Source organism: Aplidium turbinatum, chromosome 2, assembly GCF_918807975.1.
Source record: "Aplidium turbinatum chromosome 2, kaAplTurb1.1, whole genome shotgun sequence".
Classification (NCBI taxonomy): Eukaryota; Metazoa; Chordata; class Ascidiacea; order Aplousobranchia; family Polyclinidae; genus Aplidium; species Aplidium turbinatum.
This window is the reverse complement of record NC_137473.1, coordinates 48,634,249-48,658,028: the sequence shown is the minus strand read 5'-3', so window position 1 is coordinate 48,658,028 and position 23,780 is coordinate 48,634,249. Positions and strand designations below refer to the sequence as shown.

The window sequence follows — 23,780 nt, the reverse complement described above, 5'->3', positions numbered from 1 at the left end:
TTCCGCCACGATAGCTCGGTTGGTTAGCAAGTGGCTTCATGAACTAAGAAGCTTCAAGATCAAGCGGCGCTGGTTCAACTCTCAGGTCGTGCGCTTAAGCAATGCACGTTAGGAACCGCTCTCCATTCAGCGGCATCTAATGGATGGAATAATTTCCCAGCAACAAGACTTCAACAATCAGAAACTTCACTCTGTCAATCTCAGTGACCGGGCCTGCGTCAGTGATTCAAAGCCTCTACAAGTATGCGAAACTGTCAGGATTAAGCTGTGCAAGAAGCTTTCTCAGTCCGAGGATAAAGATTCAATCAAACAATCTACCCAGCTGATATGCTATAGCCATATCCTTGCTACCCCAACTAGTTCATTGCAATGATGTTTTTTTTATCGTTGCCATATTCTTAAGAAAAAGTTTTGCTGAAAGCAAGGAAACTTGTAAACGAAAATTTAAAGATCAGCAAATTGTATCAGCATCTCAATTTTAATGTTTTTTGTAGATGGTTTTCACATTTACTGCATAATCTATGGGTGCAAACCAAATCTAAAGCCATCTTAGAAACAACTTAATCTAAAAGATAACTTGATAGCTGATAGCCAGGCTTGCTTGTATCAAAAAATCTGTAAAAGTCTTTTTTGCAAAGTCTGAAGAATGTGAAATATGAAGTTTTTCGTTTACAGTACAGTTGCAAGTAGGCTAGACTACGGTAGGCTATAGAAATCAGGCATGTATTTCCAGTAATCCTAAACGAAGAGAATTTTGTTACAAATTCTCTTACTTCCTCATCACTGTTGTTCATTTCCTCTTTCATTAATTTTGAAGTAAGATTACCTCAAATGACATGAAGAAATTTTCTCACAAGTGGAAGCCTGGGCCTGACCCTGAACCTGGACGAACCAAACTATTAAAAGTTGAAACTAGATACTAGATGCGGTATTGCCAGACGCCAACAAAAAAATTTCGCAAAAAAAAAAGTTTTACAAATTCTCCCATCTGATATACCTTTTTAAAACCGTTATATAGTTAAAAAATTTTCTTAAAAATAAAAGGTTCGTTTTCAAATATTTCCCTTTGCGTAATTAAATTACGTTTATTGACCATTCTTAAGCAAAACAACTGAACTAAACAATTGCACTTTTTCTTCAAATTCCATTATAATTTTATAACTGGCAACACGTGCTAAAAAGATGTTTGATGCGCATGATTGATCACCTTATTTCCATAATTACTCATAAAATACAGTTTTAAAATTCAAAGAATGTGTGTTAAACCGTCCGTATAAACAGGAAACACAAAAAATAATTATGAAAAAAGCACTTAAATTACGAGGCGTCGTAAAAATCAACTTCATTTTGTTTTTGTATTAATGAAATTATCCAAAATAAAGTGACGGTGTGAATAATTTTTTGTATAATTTTGACAACATAGGACTGTGTGAATGTAAAGTGACTTGTTGTTACTTTTTAAATTCAGTTTAACTTCGTTTCCATGCCAGGCGAAGCTGCTCAGCACAGGGTGTCAAAACTTAGCATTCTTCTTGCATTAACCATTCCGGATACAGAATCGGTAATAGGTTATTACTCCCTTGCCAATGGTTTTATTAAAAGTCTACATACGGTAGCCTAGTTCTTTCTTCAGCAAAGACAGTGAGCCTCATTGAACCATAGGCACATAAATCTAGGCAAATCGCCTCCACAAAACAGCCATGGTTGAGTAAGAACGTTATTTTTCTTCATGATTGCGAATTTCGAAGCTATAAAAATTAATTAATTTAAATTAATCAATGTTCATAATTTAACTTTACAGTTGTTTTTTTCTTTGTTCAGTCATTGCATTTTAGTTTTGGTATGTGACTGAACTGTTGAAATCCACCATGAGTAATTTGAATGAAAGTAATAAACTAAGTGCAGAGGATTTAAAAAGTCAGTTGTTTCAATCAATGCAATCAACTGGTGTCCTGAAACAGCTGAAGGTAAATAAACTGCTTAGGAAATTTGACACAAATTCAATGTTCAAGATAAATGTATGACGAGATCAAGTAACAAATTATTGTGTCTCATATCGTGATTTTGGCCCTCTTCAGTGCAACTTATTATCTGTATAATACATAGTGCATATTAATTAGACTAGTTAACTGTGAAAGTGAATAAATTAGAGAGTAACAAAATAATACTAGTTTTGTTATAGCAAATAGTAGTAGAATTCACCTTATTGGACATTGGCTTGTCCAGTTAAGCTAGCCCTTCTTGGCAGGCTCAGCTGACAAGAAGTCGTTAAATGGCCTCCGAAACTACCAGGCTGATAGGCCATGTTTGGTTGCCTGCTTTTGCCAGCCAACATTTCTCCAATCTGTTTGGTATTGGAAATGTTTTTTTCTTCTCTCACATTCACAATCATTTTTCACAAACAAAGCAAAGTATGAGCCGCTATCAACCTATAAAAACTCGAGGATTAGCTCTACATGTACTTAAGAAGCAGTGCACTTAAATACAACTGCAAATATGTTTCAGGGCCTTGTTTGTGTTGTTCTTTTGTGAGTAAACGCAAAAACATACTATCGATTAACAGATTTTTAAAAACGCAATTTTTTGTTGAATTGTTTGGCTGCTAGGCATGAGAATTTGGTTGTCGGGAAAAATCTCTGGTTGGCCATGCTTGGTCGCCGGAAAAATAAACAAGCTTAGAGGCCTGGTACAATAACCGAAATCCTAAAAATAAAGCTGGAAATTTTGTGCGGAGGAGACACTTTAAATTTGATTATACAGTAGAACTCGGTTAATCCGGATTCGATTTGACCGGCGATTCCATCCGGATTAGGCGAAGATCCGGATTAACCGATGACGGTTCTATCAAGCCTGACGTTACCTAGATAGAAGGCTATTGGTAAAAATCACCGACATTGAATGCATTAGTGTGGTCATCTGCCAATTCTGAGATGCTCGATCACAACATTAGCGACCCAGTGATAGAGTTCTTTTGAAATGCAGTATGCATGTAAAATGAATGTATTTGTAGACTCTGCGTCTAACGCAAGAACACACTGGCAAAAGTTACATCTTCAGACATGCGTGTCGAAATAATCTGTAGTCATTCAAAACTTTTGAAAACAGTTACCGAAGACGAGTTTCTATGGAAAACTTACAAAAAATCACGGTCAAACTAAGTAATCACGGGCAAATCCGGATAAAGCGGTAGAGAAAGCGCAACTTTTGTCCGGAATAGGCGAAGATCCGGATTAAATAATCCGAATAATCTAAAGCTGTTTCTCAAGAAAAAGATTACAAATCATTTGTGCTTCCAGTTTTATCCGGATTAGGCGAAGATCCGGATTAACCGAGTTCTACTGTATATAATCATAACAGCTAGATTTCTGTAGCAGTTGAGTCTATAAGTTTTGTTTCAAATCAGTGTTCAATGTTCATAATTCACAATATTCTCCATGTTTAAATTTTTATCTAACTTCTTGCCTTCTGCCTTCCAACAACAAAAACTTTGATGTATGTGTTTGTTAGGAAAGCTGCAGTTCTTTCAGTTAATAATTTTTTGCAATGATTTTGGAACACCCGTTTGCTCAGTGGTTAATCGCCTGACTCAAGATCATGTGGCACAGGTTTGGCTCTCAGGGTGTGCAGTTGAGCAACGCATTTCAAGGCTGCTCCCCATTCAGCGGTACCTAGTGGGTGGAATAATTCCCCGACAACAACACTTCAACAATCAGAAACTTCACTCTGACAGTTTCAGTAACTGGCCCTGCATCAAAACCTTTTACGGGTATGCGATACTAGTGGGGATAAATCTATCAAGGTATTGTCAGTCTAAGGATAAAGGTTTAAACCAAGGGTCTCAAACTCAAATTGCTCTGAGGGCCAAAAGAACACTTGTAAATCGACTCTAGGGCCGCACCACACAATAAGAAATCAATTGTCTCTCCGTTAGCTCAGTGGTTACGCGCTCCAATTAAGATCAAGCGGCGCTGGTTCGGCTCTCGGGGTGTGCAATTGAGCAACACATTTCAGGACTGCTCTCCATTCAGCGGCACCTAATGGATGGAATAATTCCCGACAACAACACTTCAACAATCGGAAAACTTCACTCTCTCAATCTCGGAAACCGGGCCTGCGTCAAAAGCCTCTACAAGTCTACAAGTATGCGAAACTACCGGGAATAACCTATCAAGGCTTTGTTAGTCCGAGGGTAAAGATTCAAAACCAACCAATAAGCAAAATAACACAGTGAAAACGCAATAAAAAAGATACTGTGCAGTAGTAAGAACACACCAAGAACGTTAGATCGCAAGAAAAATTAGTAAGAACAAAGAGATGGAAAACACTGTACCAACGCAAAAGAAAAAGAAAAAACACGTAAATGAAACGACGGACTTGGAGAGCTAAAATCCTGCAATCAACTTTCAAAAACGCGGAAAAAACTAAACTGTTGAAGAATTGACTTCAGCAGGTGCCAAAGTTACCATTGCAATTATGACACAATGAGTGAATAAGCAATGTGATTGCGATGTAACAATACGAGTTTCCCGTACGCAAAATGGCGCGACAGTAGTGTTAAAAAGTCGTCTGAAGTTTGATGGGCATTTTCAGGTTTTTTGAGCATTTTATCTTCCTATATAGAAAAATATGTACTGTGATTATGAATTATTTCAAAGTTTAAAAGGCATCGCGAGCCGCACCAAAAGTCCTCGAGGGCCGCATGCGGCCCGCGGGCCGCGTGTTTGAGACCCTTGGTTTAAACCAAGGTTACTTTTAGGATAATGGGTTCATTAGTAAGCCTAAATGTACAATTTTGGTAAAGAGGTCACTTTCTTCAACCACAGACATATACAACCAAGCAACCACACGGCATTTAACATAATCGATTAAAATTGAACAAAACTATAAGCTACAAACGTTTTCGGCCATACACACGTTAGCCCTTATCAAGTAACAAAAAATAACTGCTTATCATATCTACAATGAAAATTTTGCATTTTGTTTTCATTTTGCATTTCGTTTTTCAATTCAGTGTTTAGATCAGTTATTCATTTTCATTGTAGATATGATAAGCAGTTATTTTTTGTTACTTGATAAGGGCTAACGTGTGTATGGCCGAAAACGTTTGTAGCTTATAGTTTTGTTCAATTTTAATCGATTATGTTAAATGCCGTGTGGTTGCTTGGTTGTATATGTCTGTGGTTGAAGCCTAAATGTGGCTGCACAAATGCCCTCGGGCAGAGTAGGCTATTCTTCATTTCTAAACTGACAAAATATCTACCAGAACAGTTACTTTCAACTGCATAAACTTTTCACTCATTTCAGAAAAAGTGAGAAAAATAAGAAAGCTGTGATATTTGTCAACGTATTGTTATGAGTGCTAAATTTTTCTTCTTTTTTCAATTCAGAGATCTTAAAATATCTCGCTGCATCTGAAAATCAATACTGAAATTAACACCCATTCTTCTACTACTTTTCACAATTTTCGCATTGCAATAAATTTTTAAAAAATTGTCTGAAGTGTTCCTTTATTCCTTTACTTTTTTTGTAATAATACAACATATACATTTAACATTAACAGCCTATGAAAACAACAAACGTTTATAAATATGAAAAAAAATAACAAATGAAATTTAAAAAATATTTAAAAAAAAATTTTAACAAATAAAATTTAAAATATATGCAAATTTTTTGCTGTGATACTGTATGATTTTTTAGTACTTCTCTTAAAATGTTTTTCTAATAGGCTTGAAAAGGGCTGTATGACTAGCCGAAAATGTTTGCTTATTGTTTTTTGTTTTTATAATGTTAAATGCAGTGTTGTTGCTGAGTTATGTCTGTTTATGGTTTAAAAATTACCTCTCTACCCAAATTGTAATACAACGTATCCTTCACTTTGCACAAGTTTCTGTTACTTCCAAAATAGATTATGTAATAATTAATTGATTAATTCTTGACTCAATGCAGTTGAGGTTTTTAAGCAACACGTTGGAAAAAACCTTGCACTTTTTGTAGTTTTGAAGAGCATGTATTCAAAGTAATTTCCTTTGGATTAAACCTTTTACTTATTTGAAATATGTTTGCCCCGGCAATGTTAAAGGTTAATTGTTGTGATTGAATGAACAAAAAAGTTAAATATTATATATAAATAAATAAAATATCATATTATTACAACTCAATGTATAATTATATATAAAAATTCTTTTTTTTTCACACAGGGTCAATTGCGTCAAAGCATGATCAATGAACTAAGAGGAAAAAACAAAAAAAAGAAAGGCCACAGTCAAACTTCAGATTTATTAGCTGCAACTATAAAACAAAGAAACAGTGAGTTTTTTACAATTTTAAACTTACTCAACTGCTTATAAAAGTAGAACAGGTTTGATTTTTGATTTATTTTGGATAAGTATGTCACTTTTTATTTACCACAGTTTTGTGCCTTATTTTTACAGCATACACATGGATTCAACAAGCTATTGACAATCTTGTGTATTTACACCTCAAGCAAAACAGATATCAGTATTCCTTGTCTTTATTTCAACAAGAATCGAGCATTGATTCGTACTGTGTGAGTTTCTTACATCAAATAGGAATGTGTTAGTTTTCAACATTTTTTTGTTTATTCCATTTGTTTTTGTTGTTGTTTTTTCTTTTTGTGATCTTGCTTCGAAACTGGTTTGATAAGCTATCTATATTGCTATCAATGAATCTATTTTTTGGTATTTAATTTTTAAATGGATTGTTAGTTGTTACATAATGGACTTGATGAAAATTTTGCAGAATGGAATCTGTTTACATAAGATTGAAGCTTTATAAGATATATATACCTGACTATCCAGATATTGTCTAATAAAACCTTTCTGTTTCTGTGAACCAACCAAAATATTGGTCAGATCATGGCCTTTAAAGTTAGAGTTAACTCTAAAGGCCAAGGTCAGATGAATTTTTACAAACCAAGTTAACAATCGGTAATGATTTTTATTTTCAGCCATCTTTGGCAGATGATCTCTTGAAAAGACTCGGTCTTCAAATGTCAGATATTGATATGTCCATGGAAACTCCAGGGAGTTCTTTATCAGAAGACGTTCCTCAACATTCTTCTACCCCTGCTCGTAGGAATTCTCAGCCTTCCATCTTGTGGAGAATTCTTGAAAAACTCTCTGAAGGTTTAACTTCTCGGCCAACTGAAGAAAAAGAAAATACAAATTTTGGTTCAAAAAAAGAGGAAAAGCCATTAACGTTAGGTAATTTTTCCCAACTTTTTATTCTTCAATTTATTTAATGCAGTACCTATACTAGTCATTTGTTTTTTGGTTTTGTCAAGTCTTTTTATAAAGCTGATGTGTTTTTTGATGATACTGGTACTTTATGGTACAGCCTTGACTTGTTTTGCATATTTTCATGATAATTATATACCTTTGTGAGCCCTCATGTAATAGGCTTAAAATATAAAGTTTGTGATAAAAAGACACAGTAAATCAATTTTTGAAATTACTTCAACTCATCACATTTTACAAGTAATAATGACATTTACCAGTCATTTGGCCGTTACCGTACTTGATGCAATGAATCAATTATTACTGTGCAATAGAGACATAAATTATTACTGTTACTGTACAATAGAATAGAGACATGTCACGCTATTCATCTATTTGCAGTTCGTAGATCTTGGCTTACAAGTGGCTATTAATCATTATCATGTTTTAGGTTAACAGTTCGAAACGTTGCAGTATGAACTGTAACGTACAAGTTCGTTTAAACAATAGTTTTAAATCAAAGCTGTCTCCATGACTTTAAAATCAGACAAGATATCTTTGTCTCTTGATGCTCATTCACTCAAACATTTAAACAAGAAACAAACAGAAAACTGCAAATGTGTTAAACTTCAATGTTAATTTGATATTTCTTTTAGGAGAAAAGCTTAAGGCTATTGATGATGAAATGAGTTTAAAACCCAAACCAAGAATTCAAGATCCAACCATCGCTGTCAGTTCCTACGCCACAGCGGTGAGGAGAGCGGAGGAAGATGCTGATAGGAGGTCTAGAGCCGCTTTGGAGCAGTGGAAAGCGCTGGAGTTAACTCGCACGAAGATGGAGGAAGCGAAGAAAGCCAAAGAAACGGTTAAAATAATATTTTAAATTGAGCGTGCTTTTTGTTTGTTTTGTAAATTTTTGAATAATTTGACAATACTATATATATATAATTATACACTATACAGCATAACATATAACATATACAGCAATACAATATAATTGACCTATAATAACACCTGGAGGAACCTTCTAAAAAATGTCATTATAGAGAAATGTCTATTGCCGAATGCCAATTACTACTGTATAATTATATTCCAACGATAAAATGCAGAATAGTATAATGAGATATAATGTATCGTACTTCAATGTATTTGATTGTAGAATTCATGCACTAATGGGAATAACCTCATTTCAGATCGATTCAAGGACGAAAGAACTGGAAAGGGATTATCAGATGAAGCGAGATGCTCTTCAAGCCAGGGAACGAGCCGCCATCTCGCGCATGAACAATCAAAGAGAGGTATTTTTTCAAATCGTTTTGTCAGCATAGACATAGATTTGTTGATTTGAATATAGTTATTCTCGAACGCATAAAGCAAGCTGAATAAGGAATGGGGAAGTGGCAAGAAAAGGCTTACCACGCATAATTTCCATACTATTTATTCATTAGAACTTTCGGCGGTAGTCTTTTCAGTAAAAAATTGTAAAAACTTGTCTCGTCGAAATGTTCATACAAAAGAACTGTATTGTTGTTAAGTATACAGTAATAAGTATTTTGTTGGATACGGTTTTTGGAAAATTCATGTGTTTCTGTTATTAATGTACTTATTTTTCTGTTAAAAAGTTGTTAAAGTAGTCAAACATTAAACAACATAATGTTTTTTGCTTTAACAAATGATGTAACAAAACAATTCAAGCAATAAAAAATAACATAAGATATCAATTAATTTTTGTGTGATCAATACTTTGAGCAGAAAAAAAAATCTAAACCACTGTTGCAAGGATAAACCAAAAGTTGTCACTCGAGTATGGAACCGAGATAATCCATCCACTTTTGATCAGTTGTCCACATTAGCCCAATTTATTTGCATGTGGTTTAGATGCTCGAAAAGGAAATGCACGATCAACGTCAGACTCTGCTTAGAGAATTGGATCAAATGCGCATGCGCGAAGATACTTTACAAAAGCAAGAACAACTCATGCTCGAATTGGTAGGCAGGACCTAATTCAGGTTGTTTCTTTCCCAGTCCCCTTATTAGCAATTCATGATCTCTGTTTTATAATTACTGGATCGTTTAACCAATACCCAGTCAGTAAAGTTTTCATTTTTTGAATTGGTCAACTTTTCCTAACGGATTAAACAGTAGAACCCCGCTTATCCATCCGACCTTCTATGGGACTGCAGTCGAGTAGTCGCGTTGGCGAATTGCTAACAATGCCAATTTTCATTTGCTAGCATGATATTTTAGAAAAATTGTGCAAATGGTGGTAAAGTTTCCGCAATACTGAAGACTGAAGAGTGCCTTTTTTCCAAGGATGGTGGACTCTCACTGGGGTACCACCATAGGCGCCTAACTATTTTTTTGGCCGTGGGGGCGAAAGCGTGTTTCACCAGCAGCAACGTAAATTCAGCGAAATGTCATGCAGATAGATGACGTAATTATGTCGTCACACTAGAATTGCTTTTATTGCCACACTCGGAGTTATCGCTACGTTCGACCTACCGTTATTTATTATAAACAAAACTCGACCAAAACACATGCTATGCGTCTGCGTTGGCTAGCGGTTGATGGACTGCGATTCTTTAAGCTAAGCACAACATAAAGTTTAGCAACGAACTAGATTTATTAGCATGAAACAAGAGACGAAAAGGTTTACTAAAAGGTATTGTCTGTAAATGGAATGAAAATACTAACTTGATCATACGCTTGAAAATATACCTGTTGAAAGCAAAATCATTCATGTTTATATCAATTCAACAGCACGTCACCTTGAATAAATTTAAAAGTTGCTGACATCCGTAAACAGCCCTTGAAAAATAGTTACGGAGAGACGTTTGATTAAGTTTTCGACTTGACATTGCTCCCTTTTCACTACAATATCGCAATTTATGGCTGACCAGCTTTCAAGTTTCAATTGGCTGTAATACGCCCGTTTTCGTGTTGCAGATGAAACAAAAGATGCGCATATTCCCCGCCTCTGATCGGGTTTCTATGGCAACGGTCGTGTGTGCGCCATGCAGTTTGCGCGAGTCCATTGTTGCGTTGACTATGCCGCGTATGCGCAATGCGGTTTGTACCAGCCCTTGTTACGTTGGTTAGTGGTTACCTCGGCAGTCCTCGAAATTAGCGGCGGCACACGGCAATTGCCGTGGTAAATGCCGCCGCAAACGTCATAATGGCCATTCTGCTACGGCAATAAAAATGCCGTCGCAAAATGAGCATTTAATTAGGACAAAAATTGTTCAAAATTTCTTCCTGTTTTGTTTACTCGCAGCGGGAGTTTAATCAGCAGAAACATCGCACCAAGACCTCACCTCGGACTATTTTACTTGCTGTGAGCACTCACGTAGTCTTCGAAATTAGCATATTTTTTACTTCGCAAAAACGTTGACAAGGCCAAACGGCAAAAGTTGAAATTGCCTCGGCAATTGCTGTGAACGTTTATTACGAACAAATTGACATCCATGACACGCAGACCATGTATGAAACCAAAGACTGGCTGCTCTCTAGTAGCCTTCCAGTGTAGTCCGGAACATCGTGAATCTGGGGTGGTAAAAGGATAGACCCTCGGCCCCAGACGCTCACACGACGACGACGAAAAAATTGTACCAAAACATGTAAAACGAGAAGAGAAAAATATAATCGAATAGTCTATCACGGACGCACTGTTTGATTTGTTGTGATGTAATAATACCAAAAGTAGCGATAAAGTGAGAAACGCGATACGCACGCTGTTACGGTGATTCACGTGCAATAACTCATTGGGGGGAAAACAGTAAGTTAATTTTGGGTTGATTCAACGTTCGAGCCAGCACAAATCGATTTAATTTTCCCGGCGGGTTAGGCTATATCGCGTAACAACAATGCCCAATAAGAAATTTACATTTGTTTTACCTTAATTCGACATCTAGCGACGTTGAATTATCATGAAATAACGTTAATTGCTCAATCAGGTACCGGTAACAAATCAATAGAAGATTGCCTCGATTTACGCAGTGGCGTAGCTAGGGGGGGGGGGGGCGGGCCGCCCCGGGCGGCACGTCTGGGGGGCGGCACTTTCAGACAAGACGTTTTTTTTGTTTGTTGATAATGCAAAAGTACACGGAAAATAAAAGCAAACAGAATGGCAACGTTCAAAACAGTGGCGTAGCCAAGGGGGAGGAGGGGTTTGGGGGTTACAGCCTCCCTTTTGGCACGCATGTGACGTCACGATATTGAGAATGATGCTTTCAGTCTCTATGTCTCTAAAACAAAGTGTGCCTAATTTTAAACGAAACTCCATTAAAAGAGCGAGTTTTGCCAATATGTACCAAACATTCAAATATCTCAGCCAGGAATTAGCAACAAGAAAACATAGAGACTTAGCTTTATTAAGTTACCGAAAAATTCCCAAGAAAACATGATCTTATCCTTTTGCTATGCCACCGGACAGCACCATTTTACAGGAATATTTATACTAGAGAATTTATACCCACATTTTTGTTGAAAATGCTCTCAGAATGCACCAAATCCAAAGTAATTTTTTTAAATTTTCTGGGGGAAGCCCCCCAGACCCCCCGCCGCTGGATGTTGTCTTTGGCAAGGACGCCGTCGGGCTTCGCCCGCCGGCCCTTAAAACCCCCCTTTTCAAAATTACTGGCTACGCTACTGGTTCAAAACATACAATAATTACACTTTAAGTCAATTAAAAAAATTTCGTTTTCACATGCTTTTTCTTGAATGGGCGTCAAAATCTGAATCCGCCCCGGGCGGCACATTCCTTAGCTACGCCACTGGATTTACGTATACAGTACACTAACATAATTTCGGCACAATTAGGATACTGCGAGCAACACAAAGTCTGTTGGATAAAGAACTAGTCGGAATCGGAAAGGGTTGTCGCGTCGTCACTGGAATGCTTGAAGACGCAAAACTGCCTGTTCATGAACGCGCAATGCCATATGATCGGAAGCATTACTTTACTGCCGAAGAACCATTTATCTAATTTTGTACCACTTTTTATATTCGCAACGAAACCGGTAAAAAATAAGCATTCGATGAAAGAATAACTTTTGCGTAACAATTAAGCCAGTAGCCTATTTATAAGGTTGCAAACTTTTTACAGTTCACAAGAGCATTGTCAGCGCATAAAATAGCGTGCGTGATGCTCTGGGCTATCGCCGTGTGACACACGATGATGAAGAAGCGCATAAAATTTCGTTTGATTAAAGCATACGGCAATTGCCGCCGCAATCCAAGGTTTGTTGATTTGGCGACGGCAATGTTTTTGCCGTCGTAGATGGAAGCTAATTTCGAGGGCTGCCTCGGGTCGAGACTTCAAGTTCATTTTCACAGCAAGCGATTCACTGCTGCGAAAATTCTCTGCAGAGGTTTCGACTTTCGAAAGCGACATCGAGTCTGTTTGCATGCGCATAAAGCTAAACGCACGCTGCGTCAACGTAGCAAATTATGTTGTTTTTGGGTGCATTCAACATCTGATGACATTGAATCGACGCAATATGGTAGATTTTTGCCATATCTCAGGCAGCAAAATCAGTCATTTTACATTGATTCAACGTCTGCAGACGTTAAATCAATGTAAAAATGACAGATTTTTTTGTCTGGTGTGGGATTGTAGCATCGCTACTCGTTCTAGTGATTATTTAGCGCGAAGCTGTTGCGGTTTGCATTTAAAAATGTTTTCCTGCTGCCGATCGCTAGTTCATCTATTGTTTTATGTATCAATGCAGCATAAAAAGTTGCTCCCACGCATAAATATGCGTGGGGGCCTGGCCCCCACGCCCCCACGGGTTAGGCGCCTATGGGTACCACTGTACTAACAGTTTATTTTTGTTCAATTTAAACTTTTACCAGGAAAAGACAAAGCATAAAGAGCTTTCCATACTGAAAGATCAGCTTGGCAGCTCTCATGGTTCACGGAAAGATTTCTCGTCCACGGCCACTATTCCTCGATCTATGGGAAACATTGAGGGTAAACCATTTTACGGAGTCTTCTTGCACGTGTGTCTCTGGTGCAAATGTTTTTTGAAGTCGAAAACCTATTTTTAACTTGCCATTTTGTCAGTTCAGCAAATTATTTCGATACGGTGACATTTTTGGCCAAACTTTGCACGTAAGAAACACATTTACCTAAAATCTTAAAATACCTTTAGGATCATCGGAAATGCAAAGCGTCCTTCGGCAACTTGAAGATAAATCAAAGGATATACATTCCCTCAAGAAGGAAATTGAACTTTTAAAGGTAATCTACTAACAGTGAAGGCAATAACTTTCCTTGATTTTGCTATGACCAAGGTACTTTTTTCAATGCATATTGCATGTTCACTAACAAGACCCATAAAACCGAATGATTTATACGAAAAGGTATTAGGCAGCCACTTGTAGACTGCTTTACAACGTATTTCAAAACATCTCTTTTATTTTTTTGTTTCATTGTAGGGTTATATTCTTTCTTATTTTGTATCAGGTTAATGTTTCACTGCAATTCACGTTCAAATCGCTCTATCAGTTTAAAACTGGTTTATTACACTGAGCTGATTAAGTGGGTCTACTGTATTCACTCTATTGTATTTGTATAATAAATAATTAAAGACACATATCTCACTGTTAACATACAGTGCATTTCCGTAATTCAAACTGGCATAGAATTGCCCATACAACAAAATCTGTCATTTTCACATTGATTCAACGTCTGGAGACGTTGAATCAATGTGAAAACGACAGATTTTGCTGTCTGGGTGTCATGTTTGCAATCAAATGTTGATTTTCTTATTGAAAAGGTCGAGCTCTCCAATTCTCATCTGCAACGTCATAGCCAAACCGAGCGAGAAAACTTAATTTTAAAAAGCCATCTTGACCAATTGACAAGGTAAAAAGACAATAATACTTGTGGATTGACAAATAATAACAATGTGTGTTTTGATATAGCGCTGTATCCATCGCAGATATGCGTTGCTCCTCAGCGCTTTCCAAAGCGGACAGTGTCAGTGCAACTGTATAAAGGTGCAGCCGAGTACATTATTATTCCTGAATCTTTTGCTGAGTTTCAAACAGAACCAAGCATTATTATGAGTTTCATCAACTAATTTTTAAACCCGTTAGTTCCTTGCTCACAACGTACAGTAGCTGTAATTATACTTAATGGCCGATCTACTGAGATGTTTATGACACCTCACGCCATTCGCAAGTTCACTTCCGCCTGATGTCACTATATCCTCATATTGGTCATGCATCAATAGTTCAATACACAAGAGAACCCAAGCTAGGTCATGCGTGATGTTTTTAAGCACGTTTGCGTCATCCTTGCATTCATAAATGTATATTGGAAACTCTGAATTGCCACGACAGACACACCCACGCTTGCTAACAATTACGTAGATCTGCATTGTTCACGTATATTAGCTTTAAACTACGTGCCTCTTGCAGGGAAGTCAGCGGGAATAAAACTGGAGTCGGCTCCGAACGTTGCTGCAAAAGCGATGTTGAAGAGAAACTGGTAGGTTCACATTGCTACGAAAGTGTTAAAATCTCTTCACGTTTGTCTATTTAACGTTTAAGAACGTTGCAATTAAATTTTCAAAACTTTTGCTGTTTTAGCGGCAGCAACTCGAAGTCTTGAAACAAGACAAAGCAGAAGAAGAAACTCAACGACGCCAACTGGCGGAAACTTTGAAAGTCATGCAGGTCGCGCTAGAAGACAGCAACAAAGGTTTGATTTTCATTTGCACGGTTCCTGGTGTGATGTTACACTTACGTGTTGAAACGTTACTTCAACGTCCATTGACTGATGTTGCTAACCGACTGGAAGAGATTATTGATCGTTACTTTTGCATTGCTGAATATATCCGCCACGTGCTTGATAATTTTTTTTTCCATAGAAACCAAATTGTTTTTGGAACCAAGTCAGTGGCCAAGTGGTCACTGTACTTGCAAACACTTCTGATAGGCCTCATTTCGAATTCACGGGTTGTTCCAATGGCCTTCTAGATGCATCGTTTCTGTGCTGTTTTGGCTTATAAAAAGCTTGAAATGGTACAGTCCTTATAAAACCTGAGTTGTTGTAGATGTGTTGATAATAAATAATTCGCAGTATGATTATATTTGCTTCTTCGAAAGATTCATGTTGTGTTACTCATCTCACCTTGTCTGGTAACAATAACTTTAATAGAATTTTTACTATTTCTTACAGCCTTGGCCAACTTGAATTCTCAACAAAAAAGAGTGACTTTCACTACAGATGGTGACGTCGAATCGACAAACCTTGAAAAGTTAATATCTAGCTACTCACCGCCCCAGAAAGAAGATTCGCTTCGCAATTACGAGCCAGTTGATAGCAGAATCCAGTTACATCCGGATATAATCAGTTCCGACGACTTTGACGATGCGTCTATGAACGAGCAAGTGGCTTCATCTGGAATTAGACTTGACATACGTTGCAGGTACACTGGTACAACCAACACGTCGGCAGAGATTCTATTCATGCTCTTGTGATTATTTGCTTTGTTTTTCCATATAGCAGGGACACTGGACAGCAAACACAATTTTCTTTGCTGTTTTAAGTGTGTACTTTTCCTATACAGACCTATATGACTGTCTCGCTATCGTGGTGGATGGAACCTCCGTTTTTGTTTTTAGTTAGTTATGGGTTCGATACCTTACTGGGTCATACCAAACATCTTAAAAAAACTGGAGATAAATTAACTTCCTGCTTATCACTCAGCATTGAGAAAACTAAATCCGGGTGATTGCTTAAATATCTGCACTGAAACTGTCCAATACTGTGAACAGCTGACAGCCACTCGTGTCTGTATTCTAGGGTGTTTCATTTTTTCACCATTTTTGAAATTCAAAATGCCTGGGGTCCCATCTGGTGGTATTTGGGGAAAAAAATTTTACACCCCAAATAGTTTTCAATTATGACGTCATATTGAGGTGGTCCACGCGGTTTGAAATTTTTGGGCCTCAAAATCTCGAAATTTGGCCGTATCTGTATTTACTATGTCAAAAACTTAATGCGTAATTTGAGATCGAGCTCTAAGTGATTGGAGTTTTAAAAAAAATACCACCATTTTTCAGGCAGCTGACGGGTTTCTTGAGAGTTAGCTCCATTTCATTGAAGTAAGAACTTTTACGTCATCTTGTCGCATCCAGGTTGAAAGACTTGGAAACAGAAACGGACAAAGCCAGCGAACGGTACCAGAGATACCTAAACACTTACTACCGTGACGCCATGGAAGCGAGGAGCAGGTCAAGAACGCGAAACAGCCACAACTTGGACCAAGCCGACCGCCCTGTCCACACTTCAATCAGGACTGCCACAGATCCTTTCGCAGCCAAACCAACGCCACTCTCATCTTGGTCTGCAGGTATTTCTGAGTGCTGTCGTTGCTCTTCTTTATGGTGCTAAGGGTTATAGTCAGTTTTATTAAGGAAGTATTTCAACACATATATCAGAAACCAAAGAATTACTTGAATTTTCCAAAAGGATGCGTAGTGTGATGAATTTTCCAATTTAGTGTGGTACTCTCTACCTTTTTTAACTAGTTTATTATTTGATTTATCATAACTTGTTGTTATATGAATTTTAAAGCCCTTCTTTCATGGGTAGTTTTTTGTGCTACTTCCGGTACAAAATAAAATAAAAACTTACTTTTAGTCCATTTTGTATTACCACTTCCCAGTGTCAGATTCTGATACTTCAAATTAACAACTAACAATAAATTCGTAGCCGGAATTGTGCAAAAAATAACTGTACAACTGATCATATGATACGTGCTTTTCTGCTACTAGGCTTGCAACGACCAGATGACCCTCCATCCCAGATTGTGGTTGCCGAAGAAGTGCCAGTGCCGACCCGTGGTACGTACAGCTCCTGATGAGTTATCTGGGAAAATAACATGCTTCTTGTTACGATAAGTTACGACTTGTAGAGGAAATGGTGGGGGGTTGTTCTTACCAGCTTTCAATTGTCGCACTCAACTTATTTTCTTTATACTGCACAATTGTTTCCAAAAAGAGTTGTGACGAGTTAGAAATTGTCATTCCTGTAAAAATAAATTCAAAACAGGAAAAGTGTGTCCACGCTGAATATTATAAACAAGGTTTGAATAACAGGAAACTACTCCAAGCTTAAAGTTTTTTGAATCTGCATACCTGCACGAGTCTTGTAAAATATGTGCTTATCATAATGATTGGAAATGTTGGTCACTTGTTTCTCAACTTGTAACAGAAATTCCTCCAGTGTTTCCGAGTGGTCAAAGTATTCCTTCAAATCATTCTTCAGTTTCTTCGTTGTCCTCTGATAAAAGAAGCGAACAATTTCCTTGGAAAGATTCCTCTGTGTTTGCACCCGAGCAATCAAATGCTGGTTCAACCAATCACCGCGGTATTTCATGCTTGAAAATTTGTCTTAGAATTTCTATAAATTGAACTTTTTTTAATATGAAAATGTCTTTTGTCAGGATGTAAAAAACTCTCAAAAGAGTGAATTTGAGTCAAATAATTTTGATTGGTCAAAATTTTGTGGGTATACTAGGTTGGCAGCATGAGATTCAGGTCCGCTATTTTAGTTTGCCGTATAGTTAGTTTTACGACAATCTGTTACAAAAACTGAAAGAAATAGTTTATTGTTTGATTCAACATAACTTGTTATATAAGTTTAAAAGACCTTTTATCGATAGTTTTTATGTTACTTGCGGAAAATCAGAAAAAAGAACTAACTTTTAGTCTATTTTCTACATCTCTGTCCATAGTTTTATTACAATGTTTCGAATACAATTAACAACAAACTCGTCCTCTGAATTGTGCACAAAATAATTGTACAACTGATCATATGATACGTGCTTTTCTGCTCCCAGTCTTGCAACGACCAGATGACCCTCCATCCCAGATTGTGGTTGCTGAAGAAGTGCCAGTGCCGACCCGTGGTACGTAGCCTACAGCTCATGATGAGTTATCTGGGAAAATATCATGCTTCTTGTTACGATAAATTACAACTTGTAGAGGAAATGGTGGGGGGTTGTTCTTACCAGCTTTCAATTGTCGCACTCAACTTATTTTCTTTATACTGCACAATTGTTTCCAAAAAGAGTTGTGATGAGTTAGAAATTGTCATTCCTGTAAAAATAAATTCAAAACAGGAAAAGTGTGTCCACGCTTAAAATTACAAACAAGGTTTGAACAACAGGAAACTACTCCAAGCTTAAAGTTTTTTTTTTTGAATCTGTATATCTGCACAAATCTTGTAAAATATGTGCTTTTTATAATGATTGGAAACGTTGGTCACTTGTTTCCTGACTTGTGACAGAAATACCTCCTGTGTTTCCGAGTCGTCAAAGTATTCCTTCAAACCATTCTTCATTTTCTTCGTTGTCGTCCTCTGATAAAAGAAACGAACTATTTCCTTGGAAAGATTCCTCTGTGTTTGCACCCGAGCAATCAAATGCTGGTTCAACCAATCACCGCGGTATTTCATGCTTGAAAATTTGTCTTAGAACTTCTATGAATTAAACTTTTTTTAATATGAAAATTTGTTTTGTCAGGATTTAAAAAACTCTCAAAAGTGATTTTGTTTTAAATAATTTTGATTGGTCAAAATTTTGTTGGCAGCATGAGATTCAAGTCCTCCTTTTTAGTTTGCCGCATAGTTAGTTTTACGACAAACTGTAACAAAAACTGAAAGAAATAGTTTGTTGTTTGATTTAACATAACTTGTTATATAAGTATAAGTTTAATTTTTATTCTACTTCTGGTGCAAAAAAAAATTGTCAATTTTCTGTTTATCTTTTCCCAGTGTTTCATCACGATGTTTCAAATTCAATTCACAATGAATGTGTTGTCTGAATTTTGCATGAAAAACATTTGTGTACAACTAATCACGATACGTGCTTTTCTACTCCCAGGCTTGCAACGACCAGATGACACTCCATCCCAGATTGTGGTTGCTGAAGAAGTGCCGACCCGTGGTACGTACAGCTTCTAATGAGTTATTTGCGAAATTAACTTTCTTGTTACGATAAATTACAACTTGTGGAGGAAATGGTCGGGCGATCGCATTTGCTAGCCTTGCAGAAACGCACTCAACCGTACCTACTTTTTTGTGTATACCAAACAAATGTTTACAAGTACGCGGCTTAATAAAAAGTTAACAGGAGTCAGGAATAAACGTAATCTCATCTCTACAAAAAAAACTGGTGTAACAATGAATTAAAAACAAGAAAACTGTCCACGCTGAAAAATATAACAAATAAACAAGATTTGAATAACAAGGAAACTACTCCAATCATAAAGTTTTTTTGATCTTTATACCAGCTTTTATCTTGTGAAATGTGTAGTGTACTTTATAATGATTGGAAACGTTGATCACTTGTTTCCTAACTTGTGACAGAAATTCCTCCGGTGTTTCCGAGTCATCAAGGTATTCCTTCAAACCATTCTTCATTTTCTTCGTTGTCGTCCTCTGAGAAAAGAAACGAACGATTCCATACAAAGGATTCTTCCGTGATTGTCCCCGGACAATCAGATACTGGTTCAACCAATCACCGCGGTACTTCATGCTTGCAAATCTGTCTAAAAACTCGAAGTCAACTTCGTCTAATAACCATGTTTGTTTTGATAATAGCGATGCGTCACCCCCATATGGGTTACTTCATTGTTTCACATGGCAAACACGTTCAGCACAGTTGTACAGAGGCACAACTGAGTGCATTATTATTGCGCTACTTTCATTTGCCAGAACGAAATTTAGTTTCATTTTGATTGAATCTTTACTAAGTAATTTTATAAAGGTTTTCATGACCTGGACAGGGCATCGAACCCTCGTCTCCCAGCTCAGTTCACAATGCCATGAAGACACTGAACAATGACAGCCTTGATGTGTTTAGTATTTCACAGTTTAAGTTTTGAAATATTTTACCAAACGATGTGTCGCACAAATTACACACGCCTGGGAACTGATTCATTCAAGCTGTTTTTTCATTAATTTTAAACTTTTTTTTTTGCAGAAACGGCCAATTTTGAGTTGAGAATATCTGTAGATAGCTTGGAACAAAATCCCGAGTCCGAACCTTCATCGAGTAGTAAAAGTTCTGGAGAGAGTCGTTCTCCCCAAATTGACACCGTTCGAAGAGTAGATTATGGTAAACAGCCGCCTCAAGACTTGAACAAAAGTGAAAATGTTGCTGCGGCCGTTGAGCGCAGCTTGCCGCCATTGGCTGCTCCAAGACGACTGCCAAATTTGCCTTCAATTCAGAGGACATCGCAATCACCTCCCCTTTCACCGACAGTCTTCAATACTGCTTCTACCTCTCTTTCCCCTGCACGTCATCCTGAAAAAAATGCGTCCGGTGATGAAGACGAGAAGAGCAGAAGTGATTCTTCGCTGTCCAATGATGCTTTTGGGACTCCGGTACAGTCAAAGCGGAAAGTGGTCGTTGACATAACGCTTAGTGATGTCACCGACTCTTCAACCACTTCTGTAGAGGAAGATAAAGAAAATGTGAAGCCAACTTACAAATCCGCCATTGACTTTCAAGAAGAGTTAAGGGAATTTGAAAATCGGGAAAGCTATACTTACATACCTTCCCAACCTAACAACGATTCCCCATCAAAACTACTTGCAATCGATCCACCATTGAATCCAAACCCACAGGCTCCTCTTGACGATGGCATTGGCAGGAGAGTTGCAGATGATCAAGACATCGTGTCGAGTATTTCAAGCGTCTCCGAAGAGATTCTGTCCGCATTCTCTAGCAGCATGGACTCGAAATCCCATCTTCCTCCACCGGTTTGGACAATGCAAAAAGAAGCAAACGAAGATGTTGCGGAACCGATTGCACCGAAGTCTTCTGCAAGGCGAGTGTTTATGTAAACTATTTTTTAATGTATAGTTTTGGTAGAGATAATTCCTGAATACCATAGACAGATATTTGATAACAACTTGATAGGATTGAATTGCATAATTCTATCAAGTTGCTATCAATTTTCTAATGTCCCATCAAGTTTGCTTATTTTCGTGACGTCATCTTATTTTAGTTTGTGGACAACTTGGTTCAAATTGGTGTATTAAATGATATACTCCATAGAAATTTTATGGGAAACTGATATGCAAAAAATGTTGTTCTAAATGTTTTTGTGAACAGCACAGACACATTAAGTGAAAACTTTACTCGGATCATCCCTGGGTCGCGGTCTCCTCTTTTCTCCCAAGTGCTCACTTGATTCTATTGGTTTCGGCTAAAACAACAAGCATTAGCCTAAACATCAATGCACGATTTTTAGTCTTTCCGACCATAAAAAAGTTGAAAAAGCTGACTCGTATTCATCGGGATTCACAACGGAAGATGAAAGTGCTACTCAAAAGTCTTTAGAGGAACCGGAACCTCAATCTAAGAAGGTCAGCACCGACAATCTAGTATGAATGATTTTACATTGCTTTGATGTGTTTTATTTTGCAAATAAATGAACCGACTTTGAGTCGCAGTGTAGCGTACTCTTTCTACGTCAATGGTGCAAGTAGATAAATACAAAACAACGTTGGATGCAACTCTGTAGAAGTTAAGGTTGTCACTTTTATGCATTTTTAACATTTTTTCCATTTTGCTTCAAAGAGGCCTGGTCTTTATCCCGAAACATTAGGGTCGACCACTTGTTTGCAGTGACTCCTCCGTTTTTCTCTATCGTTGGTATCTTGAATTTTTTTTTTGGGTGATCCTTCACAGTGTTTTTCAATGTTTTCTTCGGTCTTCCTTTTCTCATTTTCCCCGTTACTATCTCATTCCAAACTTGCTTTGCGAAATTGTTCTCATCCATTCGTTCAACATTTCCAAACCATCTCAGACGATGACCACGCAAGTACTCTTCAATATCCTTAACATCAGCCCCGTCTCTCTCAAGACATCATTTCTAATTTTGTCAAGAAATCTTAAAATACGTTAAAAACATTCCCGGAATCAAACACTACATTTAACATGCAATAAATAATAAATGAAGGTAATAACTTCTTTTCTGGAAAAAAAAGACATTAATGTTTTTGTTGTTGTTACTTATTCAAGTTTCCACGTTTGATTGTCTTTATCTCAGACCCTCGCCGACTTCAACCTCTCTGATGACAACGATATTTCCGCTGCTCTCCGATGGGAAGATGAAAATCGACCTTCTCTTGATTTTGACGAGGAGAACGTTGTGATGCAAATACAAGAATCGGCTCACAAAGATGGAGAAAGTCCTGAAGAGGAAGCGGATGTCTTCGAAACATCAGAACCTCTTCTATCCTTGGACTCCACACCTGGCGGGTAAGCAACCAAGCATCAACTTCTTAAACGGTTGCTTTGCTGTTTAGATATTTCCGTGCAACTTTCCTACCCACTTTAAAATCGATTGAATTTGTAAGTGAGTTTTCTTCCTTCCAACAAATAAATTAACTTTACTTAAGTTTTTTTATACTGAAACCTGCTCTTTGATGTGGATTTCTAGTGAGTTGGTCGACGAGCGCTCATTAACTTTAAGAACATTTTGTTTTTTAGACACGCTGACCCACACGGGAAGATCAGTGACGATTCTTGGTGACGTAGTGCTTCAAAAGAAAATTTTTATATTCTAATGTTGATTGTTTGTGCATAATTAAATATATTTGCAACGTATGTAACGCAGAAAATATACCAATGTCTGAACGCACAGCCTGCTTTCTCAGTTGTCAACATTGCAGCAGCGAATGGCGATATTTCAACTGTTGTTGTTGCATGTCTGACCCAATAGCTCATGTTACTTCCTGCAACAGACATAGCCTACACTTTACCAAGCCAACCTAACAGGTTTACCGCGTTTCAACAATCGGTTTACAATTTTCCAAGCATGAAAAGATAAGCCTTGCCTTGATCACCTGTGTGAAATTTCTTTGCCACTTCTATTAATTTTTAATAAAGTTTCGGTTCGTTGTCTTCTCATAACACGGGAATCAATGATGCTTGTTCTTTTTCCGTTCATCATAGACATACAATCGTTACAAAAGAACGAGAAGCATGTATGTCCTACGCAACTAATTTTATTTTTGCGCTTCTCTCTGCTCAAGATCACGCGGCGCTGGTTCGACTCTCGAGGCGTGCGCTTGAGCAACGCATTCCAAAGACCGCTCTCCATTCAGCGGCACCTGGTGAATGGAATAATTCGCCGGCAGCAACACTTCAACAATCGGAAAACTTCACTCTGCCAATCTCGGTAACCGGCCCTGCGTCAAGAGCCTCTACAATAGGGTGGCTCGTTTTTGAACTTTTTTTTTTTAAATCTCTTGGGGTAGTGGGGAAATAGTGCCAATGAGTGAGAAAACACTCATGACAAAATTTAAGATTCGTAACAAATTATCTTCAGCCTCCTCATAGGGCTAAAAAATCGAAAAATAGGGTCGAAAACGCAATTTTTTTCAAAAATATTTTCAGTTTGGGTAGATACAATATTGTTTAGATATATCTAATTAACCTAAGAAAAAAAATTGAAGTCATTTGAACTATTCCTTCAGCTTTTGAAAATTTCGCTTTTTTGTTTGTGGTTACA

The 23,780-nt window shown here is 37.4% G+C and overlaps 1 protein-coding gene across 1 annotated transcript; it reads left to right on the top strand.

Annotated features, from left to right (window-relative positions):
- The first annotated feature begins 1,825 nt into the window (after positions 1-1,825).
- Positions 1,826-22,907, top strand: LOC145788261 (uncharacterized). The gene is made up of 24 exons (XM_082600041.1): positions 1,826-1,967; positions 6,198-6,306; positions 6,432-6,547; positions 6,968-7,223; positions 7,892-8,100; positions 8,429-8,533; positions 9,114-9,224; positions 13,089-13,206; positions 13,388-13,476; positions 14,015-14,103; positions 14,661-14,730; positions 14,832-14,943; positions 15,424-15,673; positions 16,386-16,600; positions 17,025-17,093; positions 17,464-17,619; positions 18,092-18,160; positions 18,541-18,699; positions 19,136-19,198; positions 19,621-19,779; positions 20,237-21,086; positions 21,513-21,627; positions 22,314-22,525; positions 22,757-22,907. The coding sequence occupies exons 1-24, from the start codon at positions 1,869-1,871 to the stop codon at positions 22,797-22,799; spliced, it is 3,843 nt and encodes a 1,280-aa protein (XP_082456167.1). The 5' UTR covers positions 1,826-1,868; the 3' UTR covers positions 22,800-22,907.
- Positions 22,908-23,780: the final 873 nt, after the last annotated feature.

What these genes read in the sequence shown, in the direction of transcription:
- LOC145788261 (XM_082600041.1), top strand. Translation starts at nt 1,869, where the DNA reads ATGAGTAATTTGAATGAAAGTAATAAACTAAGTGCAGAGGATTTAAAA. An exon ending in CGAGCATTGATTCGTACTGT is followed by an intron (nt 6,548 to 6,967) that starts GTGAGTTTCTTA and finishes TTTTATTTTCAG; the next exon opens with CCATCTTTGGCAGATGATCT. An exon ending in AACAACTCATGCTCGAATTG is followed by an intron (nt 9,225 to 13,088) that starts GTAGGCAGGACC and finishes AACTTTTACCAG; the next exon opens with GAAAAGACAAAGCATAAAGA.